This window comes from Sorex araneus, chromosome X, assembly GCF_027595985.1.
Source record: "Sorex araneus isolate mSorAra2 chromosome X, mSorAra2.pri, whole genome shotgun sequence".
NCBI lineage: Eukaryota > Metazoa > Chordata > Mammalia > Eulipotyphla > Soricidae > Sorex > Sorex araneus.
The window spans coordinates 132,169,094-132,192,879 of NC_073313.1; the positions used below are offsets into that span (position 1 = coordinate 132,169,094).

At 38.7% G+C, this 23,786-nt stretch overlaps 1 protein-coding gene across 3 annotated transcripts in view; it reads right to left on the minus strand.

Moving 5' to 3' along the window:
* The window catches only part of APOOL (apolipoprotein O like), a 72,059-nt gene that overhangs the window by 24,640 nt on the left and 23,633 nt on the right, over positions 1-23,786 (minus strand). For all 3 annotated transcript variants that reach the window (XM_055120885.1, XM_055120884.1, XM_055120886.1), the window contains one exon: positions 22,043-22,134. In XM_055120885.1, the coding sequence (XP_054976860.1) occupies positions 22,043-22,134 (92 nt within the window). The remainder of the gene's footprint in view (positions 1-22,042; positions 22,135-23,786) is intronic.

Genomic DNA, 23,786 nt, shown 5'->3' on the forward strand with positions numbered 1-23,786 from the left:
CACCATCCTCATGAGTCCCCCTCTGGCTAGGGCTGTCATGGGCGCCAGTTCGCTTCCACTAAAAGCCAGCTTTCTGAGAGAAAATATTTCAAGGGCACTTTCAGTCATTCACACAGAAATGTTATGACCCCATCAGCTCCGCTGTTCTGAGCACTGAGCGCTGCTTCCGCTCTGCCGACTCTCGCACCTGATGCTGTGTCGCCACGTCTCTCCTGAATTACGAGGGGCAGGATTTTTCATTTCAATGGTCCAATTTATCGGATCTTATATGGTTCATGCTTTTTGAGCACTCAAAAATCAGTCTACTGTAAAGTCACAAATATTTTCTCCAGCACTATTTTCTAGATTTGTGGTTTTAGCTTCTACGGTTTTAGGTCCATGATTCATTTCATGCAATTTTTCCCCATGTTGTGAGGTAACAAGTGATGTTCGATTCTCCTCTATAAAGATATGCAGTTGCTGGAGCCAGAGAAACAGTATAAAAGAAAAGCATTTGCCATGCATGTGGCCGATCCTGGTTTGATCCCCAAGAGTGTATATTTTCCTTTAATTATTTCCAGGAGTGACCCTGAATACAGGGCAAGGAATAGCCCATGAGCACCATGTCCCCAAATCCCAATTCCCAATACCCACAATGCCCCCAAAAAACCTATCCAGCTGTCAAGTCACTGTCCCCATTGAATTGTTTAAGTGTTTTTTGTCAAAAATCAAATAAGCCAGGTAAGATCTGGAGCTGCTGAGCGCAAAACGGACCCTCTGCTCCTAAAGACTATGATCCCAGAGGTCTTCTAACCCATTTGGGCAGCCAGAGCAGCTTCTTACAGAAATACATCTAGACTGTGAGCTGGGCTACAACTCTGTGCCGCCAGGGGATGGATTTTTTCCTCTCCACCCTGTTTTTCTGCGTGGAAAATGGCAGCGGCAGCAATATCCACGTGCCGAGAGCCACCTTCTAAGACTCCCAACCCAGAGGTATGATTTTTACAGTTTTGTGGCTCATAGGCGATCATGGGAAGCGGGCGTTACCGGCACGCCCTCGGCCCAGATAAGATCCAGAGCTGCTGAATGTGAAACGGACCCTCTGCTCCTAAAGACTATGATCCCAGAGGTCTTCTAGCCCATTTTGGCACCCAGAGCAGCTTCTTACAAAAATGCATCTAGACTGTGAACTGAGTTAAAATATCAGAAATCCAAAACTGTGTGGCCGCAACAGCATTCATAGTCTTCATTCTCAGCAATGAAATTATTAAATGATGCCTTTTCAGCAGGCCTGATTGTTGGAGGAAAATTCCAAACAATAATAGTGAGTTATCTATTGAAATACTGAATGTATTCAAAGTATAGAGAGAATAAAGTGAGTATCATTATGTACTTAGGCGGGGGCTGGGTGGTAGGGGGGTATTTTGGGGTTCTTGGTGGTGGAACATGTGCACTGATGATGGGGGTTCAATCATTATATATCTGAGACTTAAACCTGAAAGCTTTGTATCTTTTTCATGGTGATTCAATAAAATAAAAACTTAAAAAAAATCAAATGAACACATATCTTCACTGTATTATGTTCTGCTGAATAAAAGGCCCAAAAAATGTTTTAATACAATAGTGGTGAGGTTATAGGCACCTTGGTCATGGAGGGACAGTAATTATGTACACCATAAAAATATGTGCAAATGCTACTGTAACCTTGTTATAGAAACTATAATAAAAATCAAACTATATCTGCTACCTGGAGTTTGGAAAAGACAACTTGAAATAAGTACTTTTAAAAAACTTTTAGATGTATGAAAGCCTTTTCTTTAATTTTATCATGTTTTTTCTCCAATTATAAATAAAAAGCATCAATGAACTTTTGTAACAGTATGAGACAAAAAATGAACTTAAAACATACCGAAGCCTAGAACGCTGAATGAACTCCTGAACATGCCCTTCCTATTACTTATAACACTTCTTACTGAAAATATCCTTGATTTTTTTTCTTTTCCTGTCTTTTGGCTTATTGCTGACAAAGGAAAAGCTATTGACATTTCAAATTTTAATGAAGTTTTGGGGGAATTTTCCATGACTGTATTTTCTATCAACAAAATATTTTAGCTAAATTTTCATTCTTAATTACAGCTTTCTTGTTTTTAATAAGTAGATACCACCACTTAAGAAAAAATAAAACTACTTGTATAAAGTCTTCTTCCCATCAGTATAACCTTTCACTAATAGTTGGATCAATATTCTTCCTGAGTTTTTCATTTACATGTACATTTAATATATACAAACATAGCATTTCATTTTACTTTATTTTTACACACAAAGCATTTTAAGCTAAATGAAATGCTGACAAAAATTGATAAAAAAAGACATATGTACTATATCTGTACTGACATGGATAGAAGTTTATAATGAACAACAGAACTGATAGAAAAGATTAGCCCACGATCCCCCAGACCCTGCCTCCCGTCACGCCTCTCTGCTCGCTCCCCAACTGCGCGACCACTGTCCTGCAGGTAATCAGCCCACCCTGAGCACTGCCAGTGTCCCAAGTAGTTACTGGGGGCGTGGCCTGTATCTCAGGGGGCATAGTCTAATAAGGGGCGTGGCCTCCCACCAGAGCAGCCGTGGTTATTATGACTTTTCTAGCATAATCTGTATAACCTGTTTCTTTGAAAAATACCCTGGTCATCTCAATCACTCTATGTTAACAGTCTATTAGCTTATTCTAACTTTACAAAAACTAACTGTGAACAATAGAAACTTTGCAAGGAGAGCATAGCCTTAAACCTTCATTACGGTTCCAAAATAAATCAGGATGAATGACTGAGAGTAAGGAAGAATTGTAGAACAGGAACAAGGCTACCATTATCAATTTAGCACAAAGAGAGACCTTCCTCCTGCAGCAAGAAGTAATAGGGATGGATAACTAGAACGTTCCAACTCTATACTTCAATACTAATAAGGAGAAACAGCGAGAGTCCCCTCCACGAAGAGAGGATGAAGAAAAGGTTCCAGAAACCTCAATAGGGGCTACCCACATATACGACCTTTCAGAAAAAGAATTCAGGGAAGAAATCTAGAGGAGAGTCAATGGACTCCAAGCAACCATAGAACAGACATCCAATAAATTAAGGAAGGAAATAAATGAAGCATTGGATCGGTCCACCAAGAAAATGCAGGAAGAAATGAGAGCAGAAACTTCAAAGCTACAAACAGAAGTCACACAAATAAAGGCATCAGTAGATGAATTAAAAATCTCAGTAGGAGCCCTCAACAGTAGAATGGCTACAGCCTAAGACAGAATCAGCGAGCTTGAACATGAGTTGCACAAAGACAACAATAAATAATGGCAAAAGACCTAGAGCAAATCAGAGTCCTAGGGGATGACCTCAAGAGGAACAACATAAGAATCATTGGGAGTACGAGAAGCACAGGGAAATAACCCCAGTGAAAAAAAAATAGTTAAAGATATCATTGCTAAGAAATTCCCAGAGCTAGAGAACGCAGGCATCCAGATCCAAGGAGCCCAAAGAGTACCAGCAAAAAGGGACCCGAATAAGACAACCCCAAGGCACATCATAGTCAGAATGATGGATGCCGTGGATAGAGATACAATATTGCAAGCAGCAAGGTCAAAGAAGGAAATCACATATAAAGGAGCACCCCTTAGATTTACAGCACACCTATCAGAGGAAACCCTCCAAACCTGAAGACAATGGTGGGACAAGTGAAAAAACTCAACGAAATGAACGCATCACCAAGAATACTTTATCGGGCTCAACTCAAACTAGAAGGAGCCATACACTATTTCTCGGATAAACAACAGCTCAAGAACTTCATAGACTCAAAACCAAACTTAAAAGAAGGACGAAAGGAGCTATTGTAAGACAAGGAAGAACCCCACAAGAACAACAAACACCACAGAAAGATGACACAAAACCCCATGACAATAATCTCTCTCAATGTCAATGGCCTAAATGCACCAATTAAAAGACACAGAGTGGCAAAATGGATCTGGAAACTAAACCCAACATTCTGCTTCCTGCAAGAAACACACCTGAACAGTCAGAACACACAGACTCAAAGTCAAAGGATGGAAAACAATCCTGCAGGAAAACAAGTCCCTCAAAAAAGCTGGGTGGCCATACTAGTATCCGACAACATAGATTTCAGGTTAAAAAGATACAAAGAGACAGGGAAGGTCATTTTCTATTTATCAAGGGATATGTACAACGGAAGAAATCGCCCTCTTAAACGTATACACACCTAATGAACGACTGGCTAAATAGTTAAAACAACTCCTAACACACTTTAAAGAGGACTTCGCTAGCAGCACAATAATAGTTGGAGACTTCAACACTGCCTTATCACCTCAGGATAGATTGACAAGAACAAAACTCAGCAAGGAACCCTGACTCTGAAAGAAAAAATGGAAGACAGAGGACTAGTAGACGTATACAGGGCTTTACGCACCAAAAAGAAACAATACACATTCTTTTAAGTGCACACAGAACATTTTCCAAAATAGACCATGTACTGGGCCACAAAACATACCTCAATAGAATTGGAAAAATAGAAACTGTATAAACTATCATTTCAGACCACGATGTGCTGAAGATAGAAGCTAATCACACACAGAAACGGAGAACCAAAGCAAACACATGGAAATTAAATAGATCGGTGTTGAACAATGAATGGGTCAGGAAGCAAATCAAGGAAAAAATAAAAGAGATACCTCGAAACAAATGAGAATGAAGACACAAGCTACCAAAACCTATAGGATACAGCTAAAGCTGTGTTAAGAGGAAAATTTATAACTCGGCAAGCATTCCTTAGAAAGGAAGAAAGGGCCTACATAGATAGCTTGACTTCACAGCTCAAGGTCTAAGAAAAGGACCAGCAAAAGGAACCCAAACAAGACCGAAGGAAAGAAATAATAATAGTAAACATTAGAGCAGAAATTATCGACATGGAAACCCAGAAAACAATCCGAAAGGTCAATGAAACCAAGACCTGGTTCTTTGAGAAAACAAAGAAGATTGATAAACCTCTAGCAAGACTCACAAAGAAATAGAGAGAACCCTAAAAAATCGAATCAGAAATGAAAAGGGGGACATCACGACAGAAGCCAAGGAGATTCAAAAGATCATCAGAGACTACTTTGAAAGTCTGTATGCCATGAAACAAAAGAACCTAAAAGAAATGGATGAATTCCTTGATTCCTACAATCTCCCAAGACTGAACCAAGACCTTAAATACCTGAATATTAAGGAAATCGAAACTGTAATCAAAAGTCTCGCCAAAAACAAAAGCCCAGGTCCAGATGAATTCACTGGCAAATTCTTCCAAACATTTAAAGAGGGCCTGCTGCCAGTTCTCCTCAAGCCTTTCCAGGAAATTGAAATAACAGGAACCATTCCAAACAGTTTCTATGAGGCACATATCTCCCTAATACCAAAGGCAAATAAAGACACCACGAAAGAAGAAAACTATAGACCAATATCCCTGATGAGTGTCGATGCGAAGATCCTCAACAAAATATTAGCAAATAGGATCCCACAACTCATCAAGAAGATCATACACCATGACCAAGTGGGACTCGTCCCGGGGATGCAAGGATGGTTTAACATTCGGAAATCAATCAACACAATCCATCATATCAACAAAAGTAAAGATGAAAACCATATGATCATATCAATTGATGCAGAGCAAGCATTTGACAAGATCCAACATCCATTCATGAAGAAAACCCTCACCAAAATGGGTTTTGGAGGAATTTTCCTCAAGATAGTCAAAGCCATCTGCCACAAACCTATTGCAAGTATTATCCTCAATGGGGAAAAGCTAAGGGTCTTTCCTCTAAGATCAGGGACAAGGCAAGGATGCCCACTCTCACCACTTCTGTTCAATATAGTACTGAAAGTACTTGCAATAGCTGTTAGATAAGAAAAAGAGATTAAGGGCATCCAGATAGGAAATGAAGAAATCACACTCTCATTATTTGCAGACGATATGATACTTTATCTAGAGAAGCCTAAAGCCTCTACTAAGAAACTCTTAGAAACAACAGACTTGTACAGAAAAGTTGCAGGGTATAAAATCAATACCCAAGAATCCATGGCCTTCCTATTTGCAAACAATGAGACAGAGGAAAGGGACATGAAAGATGTAATCCCATTCACAATTGTGCCCCAGAAAATCAAGTACCTTGGAATCAGCTTAAATAAAGAAGTAAAGGACCTCTACAAAGAAAACTATAAAACGCTACTCCATGAAATAAAAGAGGACATGAGGAAATGGAAACATATCCCCTGCTCATGGCTAGGGAGAATCAACATTGTCAAAATGGCAATACTCCCCAAAGCATTATAAGATTCAACACGATCCCTATTAAAATACCCATGAAATTCTTTAAAGAAATGGATCAAGCAATCCTGAAATTTATATGGAGCAACAAACGCCAGTGGATAGCTAAAACAATTCTTGGGAAAAAGATGATGGAGGCATCAACCTCCCTAACCTTAAACTTCACTACAAAGCGGTAACAATCAATCAGCATGGTACTGGAACAAAGGCAGAGCCACAGACCAGTAGAACAGGGTGGAATATTCTTACATACAACCTCAAATGTATGATCATCTAATCTTTGATAATGTAGCAAAAAATGTGAAGTGGAACAAGGAAAGCCTCAACAAATGGTGCTGGCACAACTGGACAACCACATGCAAAAGAATTGGCTTAGACCTCGACCTGACACCATGCACAAAAATCATATCAAAATGGATTAAAGACCTCAACATCAGACCACAATCCATAAGGTACATTGAAGACAAGGTCAGCAAAACCCTTCACGATATTGAAGCTACAGGTATCTTCCAAGATGACACGCAACTGACCAACCAAGTGGAAACAGAAATAAACAAATGGACTATATTAAACTAAGAAGCTTGTGCACCGCAAAGGATGCAGTGACCAAAATACAAAGACAATCTACAGAATGGGAAAGGATATTCACCCAATACCCATCCAATAAGTGGTTGATATAAAGGGTATATAAAGCACTGGTTGAACTCTACAAGAAGAAAACATCCAACCCCATCAGAAAATGGGCCGAAGAAATGAACAGAAACATTTCTAAGGAAGAGATACGAATGGCCAAAAGTCACATGATAAAATGCTCTTCATCACTAATGATCAGGGAGATGCAGATCAAAACAACTATGAGATACCACCTCACACCACAGAGAATGGCACACATCCAAAAGAACAAAAGCAACCGCTGTTGGAGAGGATATGGGGAGAAAGGGTCCCTTCTACACTGCTGGTGGGAATGCCAACTGGTTCAGCCCCTTTGGAAAACAATATGGACGCTTCTCAAAAAATTAGAAATTGAGCTTCCATTTGATCCAGCAATACTACTTCTCGGAATATATCCTGGAGAAGCAAAAAAGTATAGTCAAAATGACACCTGCACTTAAATGTTCATCGCAGCACTGTTTACAATAGCCAGAATCTGGAAAAAAACCGAGTGTCCGAGAACAGTTGACAGTTAAAAAAACTTTGGTACATCTATACAATGGAATACTATGCAGCTGTTAGAAAAGATGAAGTCATGAACTTTGCATATTAATGGATCAACATGGAAAGTATCATGCTAAGTGAGATGAGTCAGAAAGAGAGAGACAGACATAGAAGAAAGATTGCACTCATCTGTGGAATATAAAATACAGAGTAGGAGACTAACACCCAAGAATTATCGTATATAATACAAGGAGGTTGGCTCCATCGGCTGGATGCTGGCCTCACATGCTGGGGGAAAGGCAGCCCGGATAGAGAATGGGACACCTAGTAAAATGTGGTTGGAGATCCCGTGCGGGAAGGGAGATGCATGCTGATAGTAGACTAGAGACTGAACACGGTGGATGGACCCAGGGCAAGCCATAAGCTACCCGACTTGAAAAGGACAGCCTAAGTGCCATAAGAAGTATGATAAATTAAGAGCACAGTCATGGAACAAACTGTCATGACCACAAAAGAAGTAACTGAATAAGGACTCTGCTGGGATTAGGAAAAACTATGCTGGCCTGAGGATTGCAGTCTAGGAAATAAAGTGAGATGTCACTAGGAAAATCCACCCTTCAAGCTAATCTAGGGTACAGATAAAGCCTATATCTCTTACAGTGTTCATATAAAATGATTAGAAATATTATTAAGAAGCAAATTTAATATGGTTTTAAATGGATTGCTAGAAAGGAAAATGAGAAAGCAATATGCCATAAGATGGAATTCTGCCCTTGGGTGGATCTCCTAGTAGAAATCTTGAGTACTGGAGGCCCGAGATGATATTCTGCCCTTGGGTGGATCTCCTAGAAGAACTGACCATGAAGTTCACTCTTTATGTCCATGTTCAACCACACCTCTGTGTAATTGCTTCCCACAACTCTTTATAATTTCTATATAATAACACTGAGAGGTTTGAATATATAGCCACTTATTACCAACCACTATTACCAGCCTGTGGCCCCGTTCCATCTTTCAGTGGGGAAGGTCATTGTCCCTGAATGCACCAGGGACCCCAGTCACCATGGGACTGTGACAACAGACACACATTAGATTTCTCAAGTCAAACTACAATCAAGTTAAGGAATGACAGAGCTAAATATCCAGACCATAGAGCCAACAACACTGAAATTATCAGGACCCAGACTTTAATAATATACTTAAGAAGGTACCTATTGAGATGGCAGTCTGAGGGGGCCCAAACTTTAATAAATAAACTTGAGAAGGTGCCTACTGAGATGGCAGGCTGAGGGGACAGGGTGGAAGTATCCTGTGAACACTGGTGGAGGGAAGTTGAAACGATGGTAAAATTGATGATGGAACATTGTATGTCTGAAATCCAACTAAGTATAGCTTTGTAAATCATGCTGCTTTCATAAAATAAAATTAGGAAAATGACTACAATCAAGCGAATGTTAGATGTCTTTAACTGTCCTTTAGTTTTCAAAAGCTGCATTTATAATTGCACTAAAAAATCAAGTACCTAAGGAATCAAATTAAGAAAAGGAGGTGATAGGCTGGAGTGACAGTACTGCAGGTAGGGTTTTTGCTTTTCATTCAGCTGACCTGGGTTCAATCCTTAGGACTCGATATGGTCCCTTGAGCCCATCAGGAGTGATCACTTAGTACAGAGCTAGGAGTAGGATATGAAACACCTCTGGATGTGGATCAAAAACAAACACAAAAAAGGGAGGTGAAAAAAATCGTATATCAAAACCTTTAAGTCTTTGGTAAAAGAAACTGAAGACACAAGTAAACAGAAAAAAAACCATACCTGTGGATTGGAAGAACTAACATTCAAAGATACTGTCCTTTCTAAAGCATTGTACAGATTCAACAGAATCCCTGTGACAATGCAAATGACTTTCTTCAAAGACATAAATCAATTATTAATGAGATTTGCAGAGAACCATAAAACTCCCTGACAGCCAAAGCAGTGTTGAGAGAGAGTGAGAGAGGAGGCATAACACTGATAGAATTCAAACTATATTCTAAAGCTACAATAATCAAAACAGTGCAGCATCAAAATAAAAGCAGACACTCAGACCAGTGGAATATAATTCAATAAATATATACTTAGATATTTAAATATATTTGAGAGGTCATAAGTATACTGACCTCTATATATCTTAAAGTATATCTGAGAGATCATAAGTATATGCTCACATATTTGAGAGTTAACATAAGACAAAAAAGTCAAAAGTATAAAGTCAAAAGACAAAAGTCTCTTCAACAAATGGTGCTGGGAAAACTGGGTAGAGACATGCAAAAGATAGAAACAATCACTATTTCACACCACATACAAAAGGTAACTCAGAATGGATTAAAGACAGATGTCAGACCAAAATTCACAAAATGCATGAAAGAAATGAAAGGAAAATTTGACATGCCACTGATCTCTAAGGCGTCTCCAATGTATTGACTCCCATAGCAAGAAACAAAGCAAAAAAATATCTAAATTAGACCACATCTAATAAAAAAGCTTTGCTGTTTCTGTGCTGCAAAACTAATGATTGTTGAAGCAAACAGAGCTGAGTGAATTATCTGTACAATGTACCCTGACAATGGGCTAATATCCAAGATATGATAATGTAGTATCATCTTAAACTATAAAAATGGGCTCTATCATAAAGGCCAGAAACAAGTGCTGGTGGGGATGTAGAATAAAAGCAAAACATATTCACAGCTGGCAGAAGGGTACATTGTACAGATAATTCACTCAAAAATATAAATATTCCTTCAGATATTTATAAATAGTTTCTATAAAATTATTTATATTTAAGGGGAAATATATTTAAACACACTAGGCTCAACCTTTAACAACATGTTAATCTCTTATAGAAGGGCTTAATGGCTCCTGGGTGAAACACAACAATATTCATATACTTTCCTCTAAGAAACAGTTTTTGAATCATTTTTAGCAGATTATTCATAACAAGCAACACAAAATGAATTATTTCGGTTCTTATTTGGGGGCAAGGTTTGGGGTTTGGGAAAGAAACATTCAAAATATTGTGGTGGGAAGGTGTAATGGTGATGGGAAAGTGTAATGGTGGTGTGACTGGTGTCTGAATATTAAATGTAATCAAATGTTGCGAACAACTTTATAAAAATAAAATTTTAAAGAAAAAAATATAAAACAACCCAAGAGTCCCAGAACAGTTGACTGAGAAACTGTGGTATATATACACAATGGAATACCAAACAGCTACAAGAAAAGATGCAATATCACAATTTCCAATTCACTTCAACATGGTTGAAATTCAGCATGGTTGGTATCATGCTGAACATGAAGGAAGAATATCAAATCATCTCTCTCATACATGGTGTAAAAAGAAACACAGTAAGAAATTTTAAAGGGGTCAATGATAATAGACCCTGATCCCACTTGTGGAACTTAGTTTGGGGTGTATGTGTGGGGGGGATTAAGTAAGAGGGAACCCAAAGAAAGTGTTGGAGAATTGCAGACATTCTGTTGGTGGGTGTGATGTAGTAATATTGTATTCCTGAACATTGTCATTATTATCATTAACAATACTATAAATAACAGTACCTAGACAAAGAATGGAAAATCAGAAACATCAAAAAAGTATTTGTGCATATATACATAAAGAAATACTAAAGTGAGCTAAAATAAATGCCAAAATTTTTCATTTTGAAGGATCAGAAAGATAGTACAATGAGTGGGGTATTTGCCTTGTATGTGTTTGACCCAGATTCAATCTCAGGCACCCCATATGGACCTTGAGCCTGCCAGAAGTTATCCCTGTAGAGTCAGCAGTAAGCCATGAATACTGCGGGTGTGGCCCCAAAACAAAACAAAAAAAGGAAAAAAAATTACATTTTGATACAACATGGAAAGAACTTATTATAGAAAATAAGTCAGAAAGAGAAAGGTAAATACAAGATCATCTCATTCACTGATGTCTTATAAATAAATCAAGGAAAAGTTCAGTAACAAGAAAGGCTAAGATTCTAACGTGAGTACTGAAGATATCAAAGAGGGATGGATGGGAAGGATTACATGCAATGTGGTGGAAGGATAACTGATACATTGATGAATGGTAACAGTGCAGACCTAAAGCTTACACACATTTATATTCGTGTAAATCATTTAACACACTAAAACCAATGAAAAGGTAATGAAAAAATATAAACATGGGCATGATTGTTTCTGGAAAAATTAAGTTAAATGCTTTAAAAGATACAAAACTAAATTACAAAAAATATTAACAAATTAGAAAAGGAAAAAACAACTGCAATAAAATACTGGTTAAAAGGAATAAAAATATAAGGAAATTCTGTACCCATACATTTTTTAAAAAGTCGTGTTTTAAAATGGTCACTTTAGTTAAATAAAATATTCTGAATAGCACTGTAGCTCTGTCATCCCGTTGTTCACAGATTTCTTCAAGCGGGCATTAGTAACGTCTCCATTGTGAGACTTGTTGTTACTATTTTTGTCATATCGAATATGCCACGGGTAGTTTGCCAGGCTCTGCCTTGCAGACGGGATACTCTTGGTAGCTTGCCAGGCTCTCCAAGAGGGACAGAGGAATAGAACCTGGGTTGGCCGTGTGCAAGGGAAATGCCCTATCCTCTGTGCTATTACCTGAATGTTCTGAATATATAGAATAAATAATGTGAAAAAGACTGTAAGAAAGATGTTATAGACTTTCAAAACAGGAGACCCACAGTTATAGAAAAGTCCAGAGAGAAAAATGTACACATGTTAATTTGAAACACAACATTTAGATAACACATCTATAATTTTTTAACTTCCTTTTTAAACATTTTTATTATTGACCAAGGATCCTGAGAATACAAAATTATAAGGCATTAATCGGCTACATAAAATGTTATATGTAAACATATGTAATATGTATATGTATTATGTTATAATCTTCCAAAAATATGCAGCATGTTATAAGTTTCCAATTTTTTTTTTTTTTTTTGCTTTTTGGGTCACACCTGGCAATGCACAGCGGTCACTCTTGGCTCTGCATTCAGAAATTACCCCTGGTGCTGCTCAGGAGACTATATGGGATGCTGGGAAACGAACCCAGGTCGGCCTCGTGCAAGGAAAACACCTTACTCGCTGTGCTATCTCTCCAGCCCTTAAGCTTCCAAATTTTACATGACATTCAGAGGAAAATTGTTTCACCATTAGAAATATAACATGATTTAGTCATAGAAAAACTTTTAGCTCTTACTAGTGACTTCTTAATCACAGTAAGGTTTTATTTTTTTATTCAGTAATTCTTCTACATTAATTTTTCTTCTGTCCTTATTTTATTTAATAATTTATTTTTATAATTAAAAATAATATGCAGGGGCTGGAGCAATAGCACAGTGGGTAGGGTGTTTGCCTTGCACGTGGCCAACCCGGGTTCGATTCCCAGCATCCCATATGGTCCCCTGAGCACCGCCAGGAGTAATTCCTGAGTGTACAGCCAGGAGTAACCAACCCCTGTGCATCGCCGGGTGTGACCCAAAAAGCAAAATATAAATAAATGAATAAATAGATATATAGATAGATAGATAAATAATAAAATAAAATAAAAATAAGATACATATAATACTATAAGCCTTATTTTATGAAGCTGAATCTATTTTTCTAAATGTATGCCTGGGGAAATACCGAGAATGCCATTTTTGTTTATTTTTGGATAAAACCTGCAGATTCTGTGCATGATAGATTGCCATCTGGGTACTTGGGGAACTATATAGTGCAAGGATTGAACCTAAGGCTCAATATACAAAGCATGCATCTACCTCTTTAAGCTGACCCTAAAATCCGTCAAATTATGTCAAATATTTTATCAATGGACACTTTAGTTGTTTACTTACACTTCTCTATATAGCTAAAATTATTTAAGTATCAATGTTCACCAATTTAATTTTAAAAGGTCATTAATGAGAAAAACAATCAGTGACAAGACCAAGCCCTAAGGATAGAAATGAAAAGAAAAGCAGGAAACCTTAAACTGAATAGAACCCTAAACAAATCAATCACTGTTAAACTCCTTTGGGCCATAGTTTGATATTGGTAAAAAGGAAAACATTTTTATTCATCACTAACTCAATCACAACTAGATTTAAAATAGTGCTCTCTTCCTCTGCTATAAGCTGGTAGAACTTGGTCACATGATAAGCTACATAGGACACTATAAACTTAATATTCTTAAAATAAGAAATAGGAAGTTTTGCACATTGTAAAGCTATTATTAATCCAAATGTATTCAATTAAATACTGACACAAACTATTCAATTAGAACACCCACAGGGTTTGTAGGTAGACAAAACAGGTATATTGTAGATGCAATAAATGTGTTACTTAGTTCCTGATGGCTTTAAAATTGACTTATGTATGTATGTAGTTTTAGTTTAATCTTCAGAAGCTTCTGTTACCTAATTAGTTGGGATTGTTCTGCATTATGTTAATCTACTACACAAAACACTACAGCAAGTATAATTTTCTGATAACAACTGGACTTTACATCACTCAAAGGAAAAGGGAAAAAATGGAGATTCATTCCAAAGGATGAAAATCTTTTCCCACATAAATTCCAGTTCAATGTCTCTGAACTTAACCCTCAAATCTAAACAACATAAATCCAGCATTTACGTTGTTGAATTATATTCAAATAAATATATTCTGTTTTATCTGCGATGGACACACAGTTGAAATGGATTTCCCATGCTGAAATGTTTGGAGTGGGTTCTAAAATAGTGCTCAGGAGGCCTGGGGGCCCCCATCAGTGATTCTCTGACAACCAGCTGGTAATTTAATGCAAGGACCAGAGAATGCAAGACCACACCTGGCAGTGGTTGCAGGACCATATATGTGATGCTGGGAATCAAACTTAAGTCTACTGAACCCTATACTGTAGTGGGATTGCTTGGAGCACATAGACTAGAGACTAGAGACCAGCGTGGGACAATGAACTTTGTATGACCTGCACTGGGGGCTTGGGAGAGTCCTGTGCAGAGGGCCTCTTGAAAGAGGGGCCTTGAAAGTAAAACCTACCAGCAAGATAAGCAGGGCACATCCTGCCCGTACATACTTCTCGTGCTCTAAGTAACCTTGGGAATAATTTGACTTGGTATTTTTAATGAGAACATCTTGAGACAAACACAAAATATGTCTGACCCATGAGAACATCTTTGGACTTGGCTACGTGCCTGGGCCAAGGTATGCAAATAGTATAAAACTGCTTGCTTGAGAATAAACGGGGCCTTCAGCCTCGATAGCTGCTGGTCAACACATCATCTCTGAGTCGGTGGTCTTCCTTCCGGAGCTGGCCTCCGGCAGCTGGCGCCCGAATAGGGACCCCCGAGACCCCCGGGGAAGAAGAGAAGAAAAAAGAAGTAAGCGCTCGGTAAGTGGGCGCGGGGACAAAAAAAAAAAAGAAAGAAGTAAGCGCTCGGTAAAGTGGGCGCGGCGCTCGGTAAAGCGGGCGCGACAAAGAAAAAAAAGGGGGTAAGCGCTCGGTAAAGCGGGCGCGGGGGAAAAAAAAAAAAAAGGAAAGAATGGGGCAAGCTTCAAGCAGCAGTCCTTTTATTCAAGTATTGAGAGCGTCCATGGAGGCGCGGGGAGCTGCTGTCGGGCAGGGACAGTTAACCAGATTTATAAAATTTGTAAGAGAAATATGCCCTTGGTTCCCAGAAGACGGGAAGTGGAGGCTATTATGCCGTGACGGATCTCGTGATAGCCTTCGGAGAATAAAATCTGACACTCAGATTGATAAAAACTTAGAGCAGAATGCTACTGCAGAACTTCATATTTATGACACCTCTGAGCAAGGATGTGAGGAAAACAATAAACCTGTAATCCAGAAACTTTACCCTGCTTTACCTGAGGAAGTGAGTGAGGAAGAATGGCAACAATTCAATGACCAAGTAGAAGGTTGTAATGGGGAAATTATTGGAGCAGCTCAAACTATTTCGTTACTGACTCAGCTCAGGAACGAAATTCAGAATATTGCTGAAGCTGTACGAAGATTGCAGGAACCCTTGCAAGGGAATCCTGATTTTGAGAGAGCTTTCCAAAGAACTTTTCCACCTCTTAATGATGAGGAGGAGTTTCCTCCTACTCCCCCAGGAACTTTTCCTGAGCCATACAATTCTGAGCAAAAAGGGGGACCCCCTGAAACAAAAAACAATAAAACCATTGTAGAACCTCTCTTGAAGGTTCTTCCTTCTGCCCCTCCATTTTCAGACCCAATAAAAATTCAGGCTCCTAAAAAGGAGATGGGACCCATTGTCTCATGCGGTGCCCCAAAGTTACAGAAATTTGCAGGCGCCATTCAGCAATCCGTCTCCTTACCTATGTCTGTGCCTAAAAGAACGGGCATGGATGAGATAATGTCTCCTTTACAATTGACATTACATGAGGCCAGGCAAGCCGGAGAAACTTTAGACGGTTTTGAAGAAGCCAGACTGGCTTTCCCTGTGACTGAAGTGAATGGCCACAGACAATATCATGTTTTACCTTTTAAACAATTGAAGGAATTAAAAAGTGCCTGTGATCAGTACGGACCAAACGCTCCTTTTACTGAGACAATTCTTTTCATGATTGCCCAAGAGGCTCTCCCACCTTATGATTGGAAAACTATTGCAAAATCTGTTTTAAATGGAGGGGATTTTTTAGCATGGAAGTCAGAATATGCTGACTTGGCTACCCGGCAAGCAACTATAAATCAGAGAAATCAGATTGGAATTGACTTTGATATGCTTACGGGAACGGGAGCCTACCTGACTCCCGACACCCAACTAAATTTTCCCGTCCAGTACTATGAACAGGTACGAGATATTGCAATGGGGGCGTGGAGAAAACTCCCTAAAGGAAGGGGCTCTCAACGTACAGCAGAGTTGTCAAAAATCAGACAGGGACCAGATAAGCCATTCGCAGATTTTTGCTCTCGTTTAGTCCAAGCCGCTTCTAGAATGATAGAGGATGAAACTGCTGCACAAATTATAGTAAAGCAGTTAGCTTTTGAAAATGCTAACACAGCATGCCAGGCTGCTATTAGGCCATGGAAAAACCAGTCAAATCTCAGTGACATGATCAGGTTGTGTGCAGATATAGGCAGTAGCTACATACAAGGCATGAGTTTTGCTGCTGCTATGAAAGGAGTGCCTCTGGTTAATATCGTGCAAAAACAATTCGGTCGCGGCTTAGGACGGAGAGCTATTGGGGCTCCAGGAAATTGCTTCGGTTGTGGTAGAGCAGGACACCAAATAAAAAATTGCCCTCAGAGACAGCAACGGCAAGGACAGACGTCCCCCGGAAATCCTCCGGGGAACGGTACTCCTGGGTTATGCCCTCGGTGCAAGAAAGGGAATCATTGGGCTAGTGTGTGCCGTTCAAAAATTGATATTAATGGAAGGGCTCTGCAATCGGGAAACTTTTTTCGGGGCCCTCCCCGGGCCCCGAAACAAATTATAGGGGCAGCTCAGACTATTCCACTGCTGACGCAGCTTAGAAGTGAAATTCAGAACATTGCTGATGCAGTAAGAAAAATGCAAGAGCCCCTGCAAGGGAATTCTGATTTTGAGAGAGCTTTTTTGCTCTCAAGATTACCAGCAACCCCATTGTCAGGGGGATAAGACCAAAGATAGTGTGGACATCTGTACGGCAGGTTCAGGAATTTCAGTGTGAATGTGGTGAGTAGGTGCGCACCCGTGTGAAAGAAGGACCGGTCCGAGCGAGTGCAGGAGTATGCTTAGTACGTGTGCCTTTAGTGTGTGTGTAGTTGTCTCATTATCTTTCTCTTAGTTCTGCTTATTATCAGCAGAGAAGGCAGGAAAATGCAAGACCATGTGGTTAAGTGTTTAATAATATCAGGAATGAAAAAAAATATATCACTAAGGTAGCCTATCCCCAAATCTGATAAGATACTAGTTCCCTGCCTCAAAACTAGTCTTGACCAAGAAAGAAAAATGCTAGCATCTGACCACCTTAAGTTTCAACAATTTTGGAAAAGTTTTGCCGGCTTATATAAACAAAAGCGCTTTCTAGACCCATTTTTAACAGACAGGGAACTGGCTGGTCAGGCGGGGAAACGGGGAGCAATGTTCCCAATCGGCCGACAGGGCTTAACTTTGCCCTGGGGACTGCTCCTTCCTTTCTCCGTCTGTCCGTTTTCTCCCTGCCATTTCTGAAAGGTCAGATCGAAAGATCAACTGCAGACGTGTGCACATGTATGTGTGGTGTTTTTAGTGAACTAATTGTCTGTCTGTCTGTCTGTCTATCTGTCTGTGGAACACTCGAGTGTTAGAGCTAGTTTGAAGTCAGTAATTCTTAGACCTGGGCAGACAAAAATCAAGAGAGATCAGAGTGATATGAAGCCCAGCAATTTAAAAGATCTAGGTATTTTTGGAACTTGTTAGATCAGGTTAAACAAAGATTTCTAATTAGAATGTGGCGCCTACAACAAAATTGAAATTTTTAGTCTAAATTTCTTATTGGAAGAACATTAATAGTTGTTAACAGTTGAAATTCTTTTGAATTCCAGTATCTGTACTATCTAGAAAAAGCTACAGAACTAGAGCCAGAAAACTAAAAAGTGAAATAAGAATTCAGAGAGTGCAAGGCTTTATCTTACAAGCCTCAGTCAATTTTAATGAGGAATTTAGCTGTTTTTCAAGCAACAGAGGTACAGAAACCCTCAAAATAAACAAAGTTTTCTTCTGTTTCCATAAACATTTGACAGTCCAAATGTTTTTTTTTTCTATGCTATTATCAAAGTTTGGTTAAAAAAAATGTATATATATATATGTGTGTGTGTGTATATATATATATATATATATATATGTATATGCCCATAGGGCTCTTTCTGTGTTTGAAAGCATGTTTGTATTGTAGAATTGTTAAAATTAGAAAGCTCATGATTTGAACTAAAGTACAAAAACTATCAAAATTAAGTCAAAGAAGTTTTTACCGTGTTTCACAAAAATTGATGGTCCAAAAGTCTTATGCTATTATACCAATGTATATATTTATATCTGCACTGGGTTAGAATTATTTGACCTAGAGAATCTTGTGAGTTGAAATAATTGTGATCTATGAAAACAGGTTCAAAGAATAATGCTTCAGTTAAAATATTATTTTCTAGAGTTGCAAAATTGGTTGAAAAACTCATTGTACCTGTGTTTTATTTGATCTCTGAGACTTCTAGTAACTAAAATTTTAAAGCTACTTAGCTCAGGATTATAAGGGGTTAATCTCAGTTGTCACTTTGGGAGTTTCTAAAGATTTTCCCTGGATCCACCCCCCCCCCTGCATTCCCAGCTCAGCAAGCTCTGCCTCAGTCAGATATGCAGACCCTCCCTAAGACTTGCTAATTTAGCTTGTTAACTCTTCTAGGTATTTGGCTATTGCAACCTTGTAAATGAGAAAGGGCTTGGGAAACAACTGATCCTTATATTTGCATTAAAATCTGATGAACACAAAAAAAAAAAGAAAAAAAAAGAAATGGTGGGAAACCTCCTTGTAGGAGGAAAGGTCTCTGCTTATATTTTAACAGATGACAGACCTACTAATCCATTCTGGATCCTGCTACGGCCTCATCTGGAGTAAAATCCATCCTCCTGGCTCAGTCTCCAGACCACCTGAGACTCCAACACTCCAAACTTCAGCCTAGAGCAGATCTCAGCTGGAAGTCACAAGAAAATCTAAAGAAGACTCAGCAAAACAGAACCCAAATGGGGAAGCACAGGCTGAATTGGCCTGAGGACTTAGTCTGGGATTTACGGTACCAACCTAATCCTGAACTTCAGAGAATTTTGTACACCAGTGTAGAATCCTTACTGTTTCATGGTAATCTATGACTGTTTTAATCTTAAAAATTGTTCCTAGAAATCAGAATTCTAAAGATGTCTCCAGGTTAATATATGTTGTAAGAACTTTAGTTGTGAGTATCTTTAAAACTTTTTGAAAATCTATAAGAACCGATATAATGTTTGTGACTGCAGAGTAGTTTTGCCATGTTAAATAAGATGATTGTCAACTTGTGTCCAAACTTGTGAGATCATGTTGTACCAATCTCAGTGAGTTTAAACTTGTGGGATAACTATAGATGTATATCTTAAGTCAGTGAAAAGTAGAAAAGCAAAGTGTAATTGTTTTTGAAATGGAAAAATTACAGGATGTAATGGATGTCACACATGAGCCTTCTTTTGGCCGTTTAAAATATGTTCATGTTGCAGTTGACACCTTTTCAGGCTATGTCTGGGCAGCACCCCTGCCTGGGGAAAATGTAACACAAGTACAAAAATTTTTATTTCAATGTTTTTCTGTTATGGGCTATCCAAAGCATTTAAAAACTGATAATGCTCCTGCTTATACATCTACAGCCATGAAAAAATTCTGTGCTACTTTTTCTATCCAACATAGTTTTGGAATTCCATATAATGCTCAAGGACAAGGCATAGTAGAACGTGCTAACCGTACTATTAAACAGTATCTTTATAAAATAAAAAAGGGGGGAATAGGAATACTGAATAAATCCCCTCAAACTATTATATCTCATATACTCTTTATAATTAACTTTTTAATTTTTTCGGATGATCAATCCACTGCCGCTCAACGCCTATGGCAAGTACACAAAACAAAACAAACACATCCTTTAGTTTTATGGAAGGATGTAATCACTGGAACTTGGAAGGGCCCCGATCCCGTTCTTATGTGGGGAAGAGGGTATGCTTGTGTTTTTCCAACAGACGCTGACTCTCCTATCTGGATCCCAGAACGACTCATTCGACATGCCGAGGGAATTTCTCCGTTTGCAACACCGCTTGGGAAGTTTGTGACTGGGCACCATCCAATGACAGGTGTGAACCTGTAAACCTAGTTGGAGGAATATGGACTGGAAATAATAAGACTTTTCAAACATCCCTCTGGAAGCTTGTGGCATGTATGTCTCCTGTGACATTAGGACGTGCTGGTATCACCTCGGATGTAGAAGGACAGTATAACAGTACCGATGTAACTGTTCAAGCTTGTGTGCCCGAGCCGTATGCCTTGATTATAGGAAATCTTACTGTTAGTATTTTAGATTCAGTATACAATGTATCCTGTTTTAACTGTACCTTGACTAACTGTATTAGAGGAATTTCTCCTCACTCTACTATGTTAATTGTTAAACAACCCTCCTTTGTGTTATTACCTGTTAATCTGTCTGTTCCCTGGTATTCTGAGAAAGGAGCTATGCTTTTTGCATCTACTTTACAAGAATTAACTCGATCTAAGCGCTTTTTAGGTATGATGATTACAGGAGTAGTGGCTTTGGTTACTATGATAGCTAGCACCACAGTGGCTTCCGTGGCTTTAGTGTCAGGCGTGCAAACTGCTGAATATGTGAATAATTTAGCTAGAAATGTCTCACTTGCTTTTACCACCCAAGAAGATTGGGATTCTAAAGTGGAGCAACGTCTGAATGCTCTTTATGACACTGTCAATATACTAGGTGATGAACTTTTGCAACTAGAGACTCATACAAAATTAAGATGCCATTATCAGTTTCCTTCAATTTGTATTACTTCTACAATTTATAATGACACTCTTTTCCCATGGCACAAGATAAAAAATCATCTATATGGTATTTGGCATGATACTAATACTTCTTTAGATCTACTTTCCTTGCATCAAATGATAAAAAGTATTCAAGATGCCCCATCCTTGGATAAAACATTTGTCCAAGAAGCTCAGGCATTTGTACAAGCGCTTAAACAACGATTTCCCCCATTTTCTCATTGGCTGTATTCTCTTGTCGGTATTGCTTCTGCTGTTTTGATCTTGATTGTATTAATTGCTGTTAGTTGTGTTTGTCTCCGGGTGCTCCTGACTATGGCCAAAACTTCAGCAAAAAGAATTCGGAAACTGCAATTAGAAAATGAGGCTCGTTCCTTATGAAATAAAAAAGGGGGGACTGTAGTGGGATTGCTTGGAGCACATAGACTAGAGACTAGAGACCAGCGTGGGACAATGAACTTTGTATGACCTGCACTGGGGGCTTGGGAGAGTCCTGTGCAGAGGGCCTCTTGAAAGAGGGGCCTTGAAAGTAAAACCTACCAGCAAGATAAGCAGGGCACATCCTGCCCGTACATACTTCTCGTGCTCTAAGTAACCTTGGGAATAATTTGACTTGGTATTTTTAATGAGAACATCTTGAGACAAACACAAAATATGTCTGACCCATGAGAACATCTTTGGACTTGGCTACGTGCCTGGGCCAAGGTATGCAAATAGTATAAAACTGCTTGCTTGAGAATAAACGGGGCCTTCAGCCTCGATAGCTGCTGGTCAACACATCATCTCTGAGTCGGTGGTCTTCCTTCCGGAGCTGGCCTCCGGCACTATACAGTACTTGTTAACATAAAAACTGGTATGAACTATATTTATCTTAAAGTTAAATGTTCATTTCTGTATGAAATTTAAAGATTGCCATACTGAATATTTGATACATTAGAATTTTGCTATTACTTAAAAACTTACCTTTGCAATTATTACTGACTGAACTGGGTAACAAACAGTTGCTCCTAATGTGGCCAGTCCAAGTGGGTAAGCAATTTTCTTAAACTTAGAACCTATGAAATTCAAAATCATAATTAAACTCCAGATACTCCAAAGACTTGATTTTATGATTTTGTGTACTACCTGTTTCCCTTCAAACTATTTACCCTGTGTAAAATTACTCTCCTTATAATATGTGAAAAAGCATGAATAATGCAATTGTAAATAGGTTACATAAATCACAAAAATAATTTTGTGTACTAATTTAGATGGCAGTTATTCTCACAATTCAATTGACACCCAGCTAAATGTTATGTCAAATTTAAGAAAAGTGTTCTCCAGAATGATCTCTCCATTATGTGAGATATGAAGAAACAGAGAATGGAAATAACAGATGCCTAAAAGCAACATAAACTGAGAATCTGTTCTCAGTATGAAGCTTACCACTGTGATGGGAGGGTGGGTGAGGAACCCTGAGACATCGTGGAAGGAAGCAGACACCTGACAGGAAGGTATAGTGCTGAATAGGTCTTGTATGAAATCCTACTAATAAAACACAGTGACCCCAAAAGAAATAACAGAAAAAAAGGTAAAAAGTGTTTTCAATCTAATATTGATAATTACTTAAACAAGAGGCATTGGTTATATTTTTGGCCTTTTTCCAGGTACTGTCTTAAGGAAAAAAAAACCACACTTTTCCACATTTGTAATATGTTGTGAACACTATCTTTATACTTAAAAAAATAAAGTCTTCACTGTTGGTGGGAATGCCAACTGGTTGAGCCTTTCTGGAAAACAATATGGACAGTACTTCAAAAACTAGAAATTGAGCTTCCCCACAATACCACTTCTGGGAATATATCCCGAGGATGCAAAAAAACACAGTAGAAATGACATCTGTACCTATATGTTCATTGCAGCACTGTTTACAATAGCCCAAATCTGGAAACAACCCAAGTGCCCTAGAATAAATGACTGGTTAAAGAAACTTTGATACATCTACACAATGGAATACTATGTAGCTGTTAGGAGAGATGAAGTCATGAAATTTGCTTATAAGTGGATAAACATGGAGAGTATCATGCTAAGTGAAATGAGTCAGAAAGAGAGGGACAGACATAGAGGGACTGCACTCATTTGTGGAGTATAAAATAACATCACATGAGGCTGACATCCAAGGACAGTAGATATAAGGGCCAGGGGGATTGCCCCATAGCTGGAAGACTGCTTCATGAGCGGAGGGGAGAAGGCAGACGGAATAGAGAAGGGATCATGATGACTGGAGGAACAGTTGGGATGGGAGATGCATGCCGAAAGTGGATAATGGACCAAACATGATGACCTCTCAGTGTCTGTGTTGCAAGCCATAATGCCCAAAAGTAAAGAGAAAGTATAGGGAATATTGTCTGCCATGGAGACAGGGGGAGGGTGGGAAAGGGGGGTATACCGGGGATACTGGTGGTGGGGAATGTGCACTAGTGGAGGGATGGGTGTTTGATCATTGTGTGACTGTAACCAAACATGAAAGCTTGTAACTATCTCACGGTGATTCAATAATTTTTTTTAAAAGAAGTAATAAAGAGTCAGGAAAGATAGGGCTGCAACAACACTATTATAGGTAGGGCTTTTTTCACTTTTATGAGACCACAACCCTTCAAAAAAAGAAATCTTACAAACAGAACCTCACTACTAGGAATTTAAACATATAAAAACCTATAAATTTCAA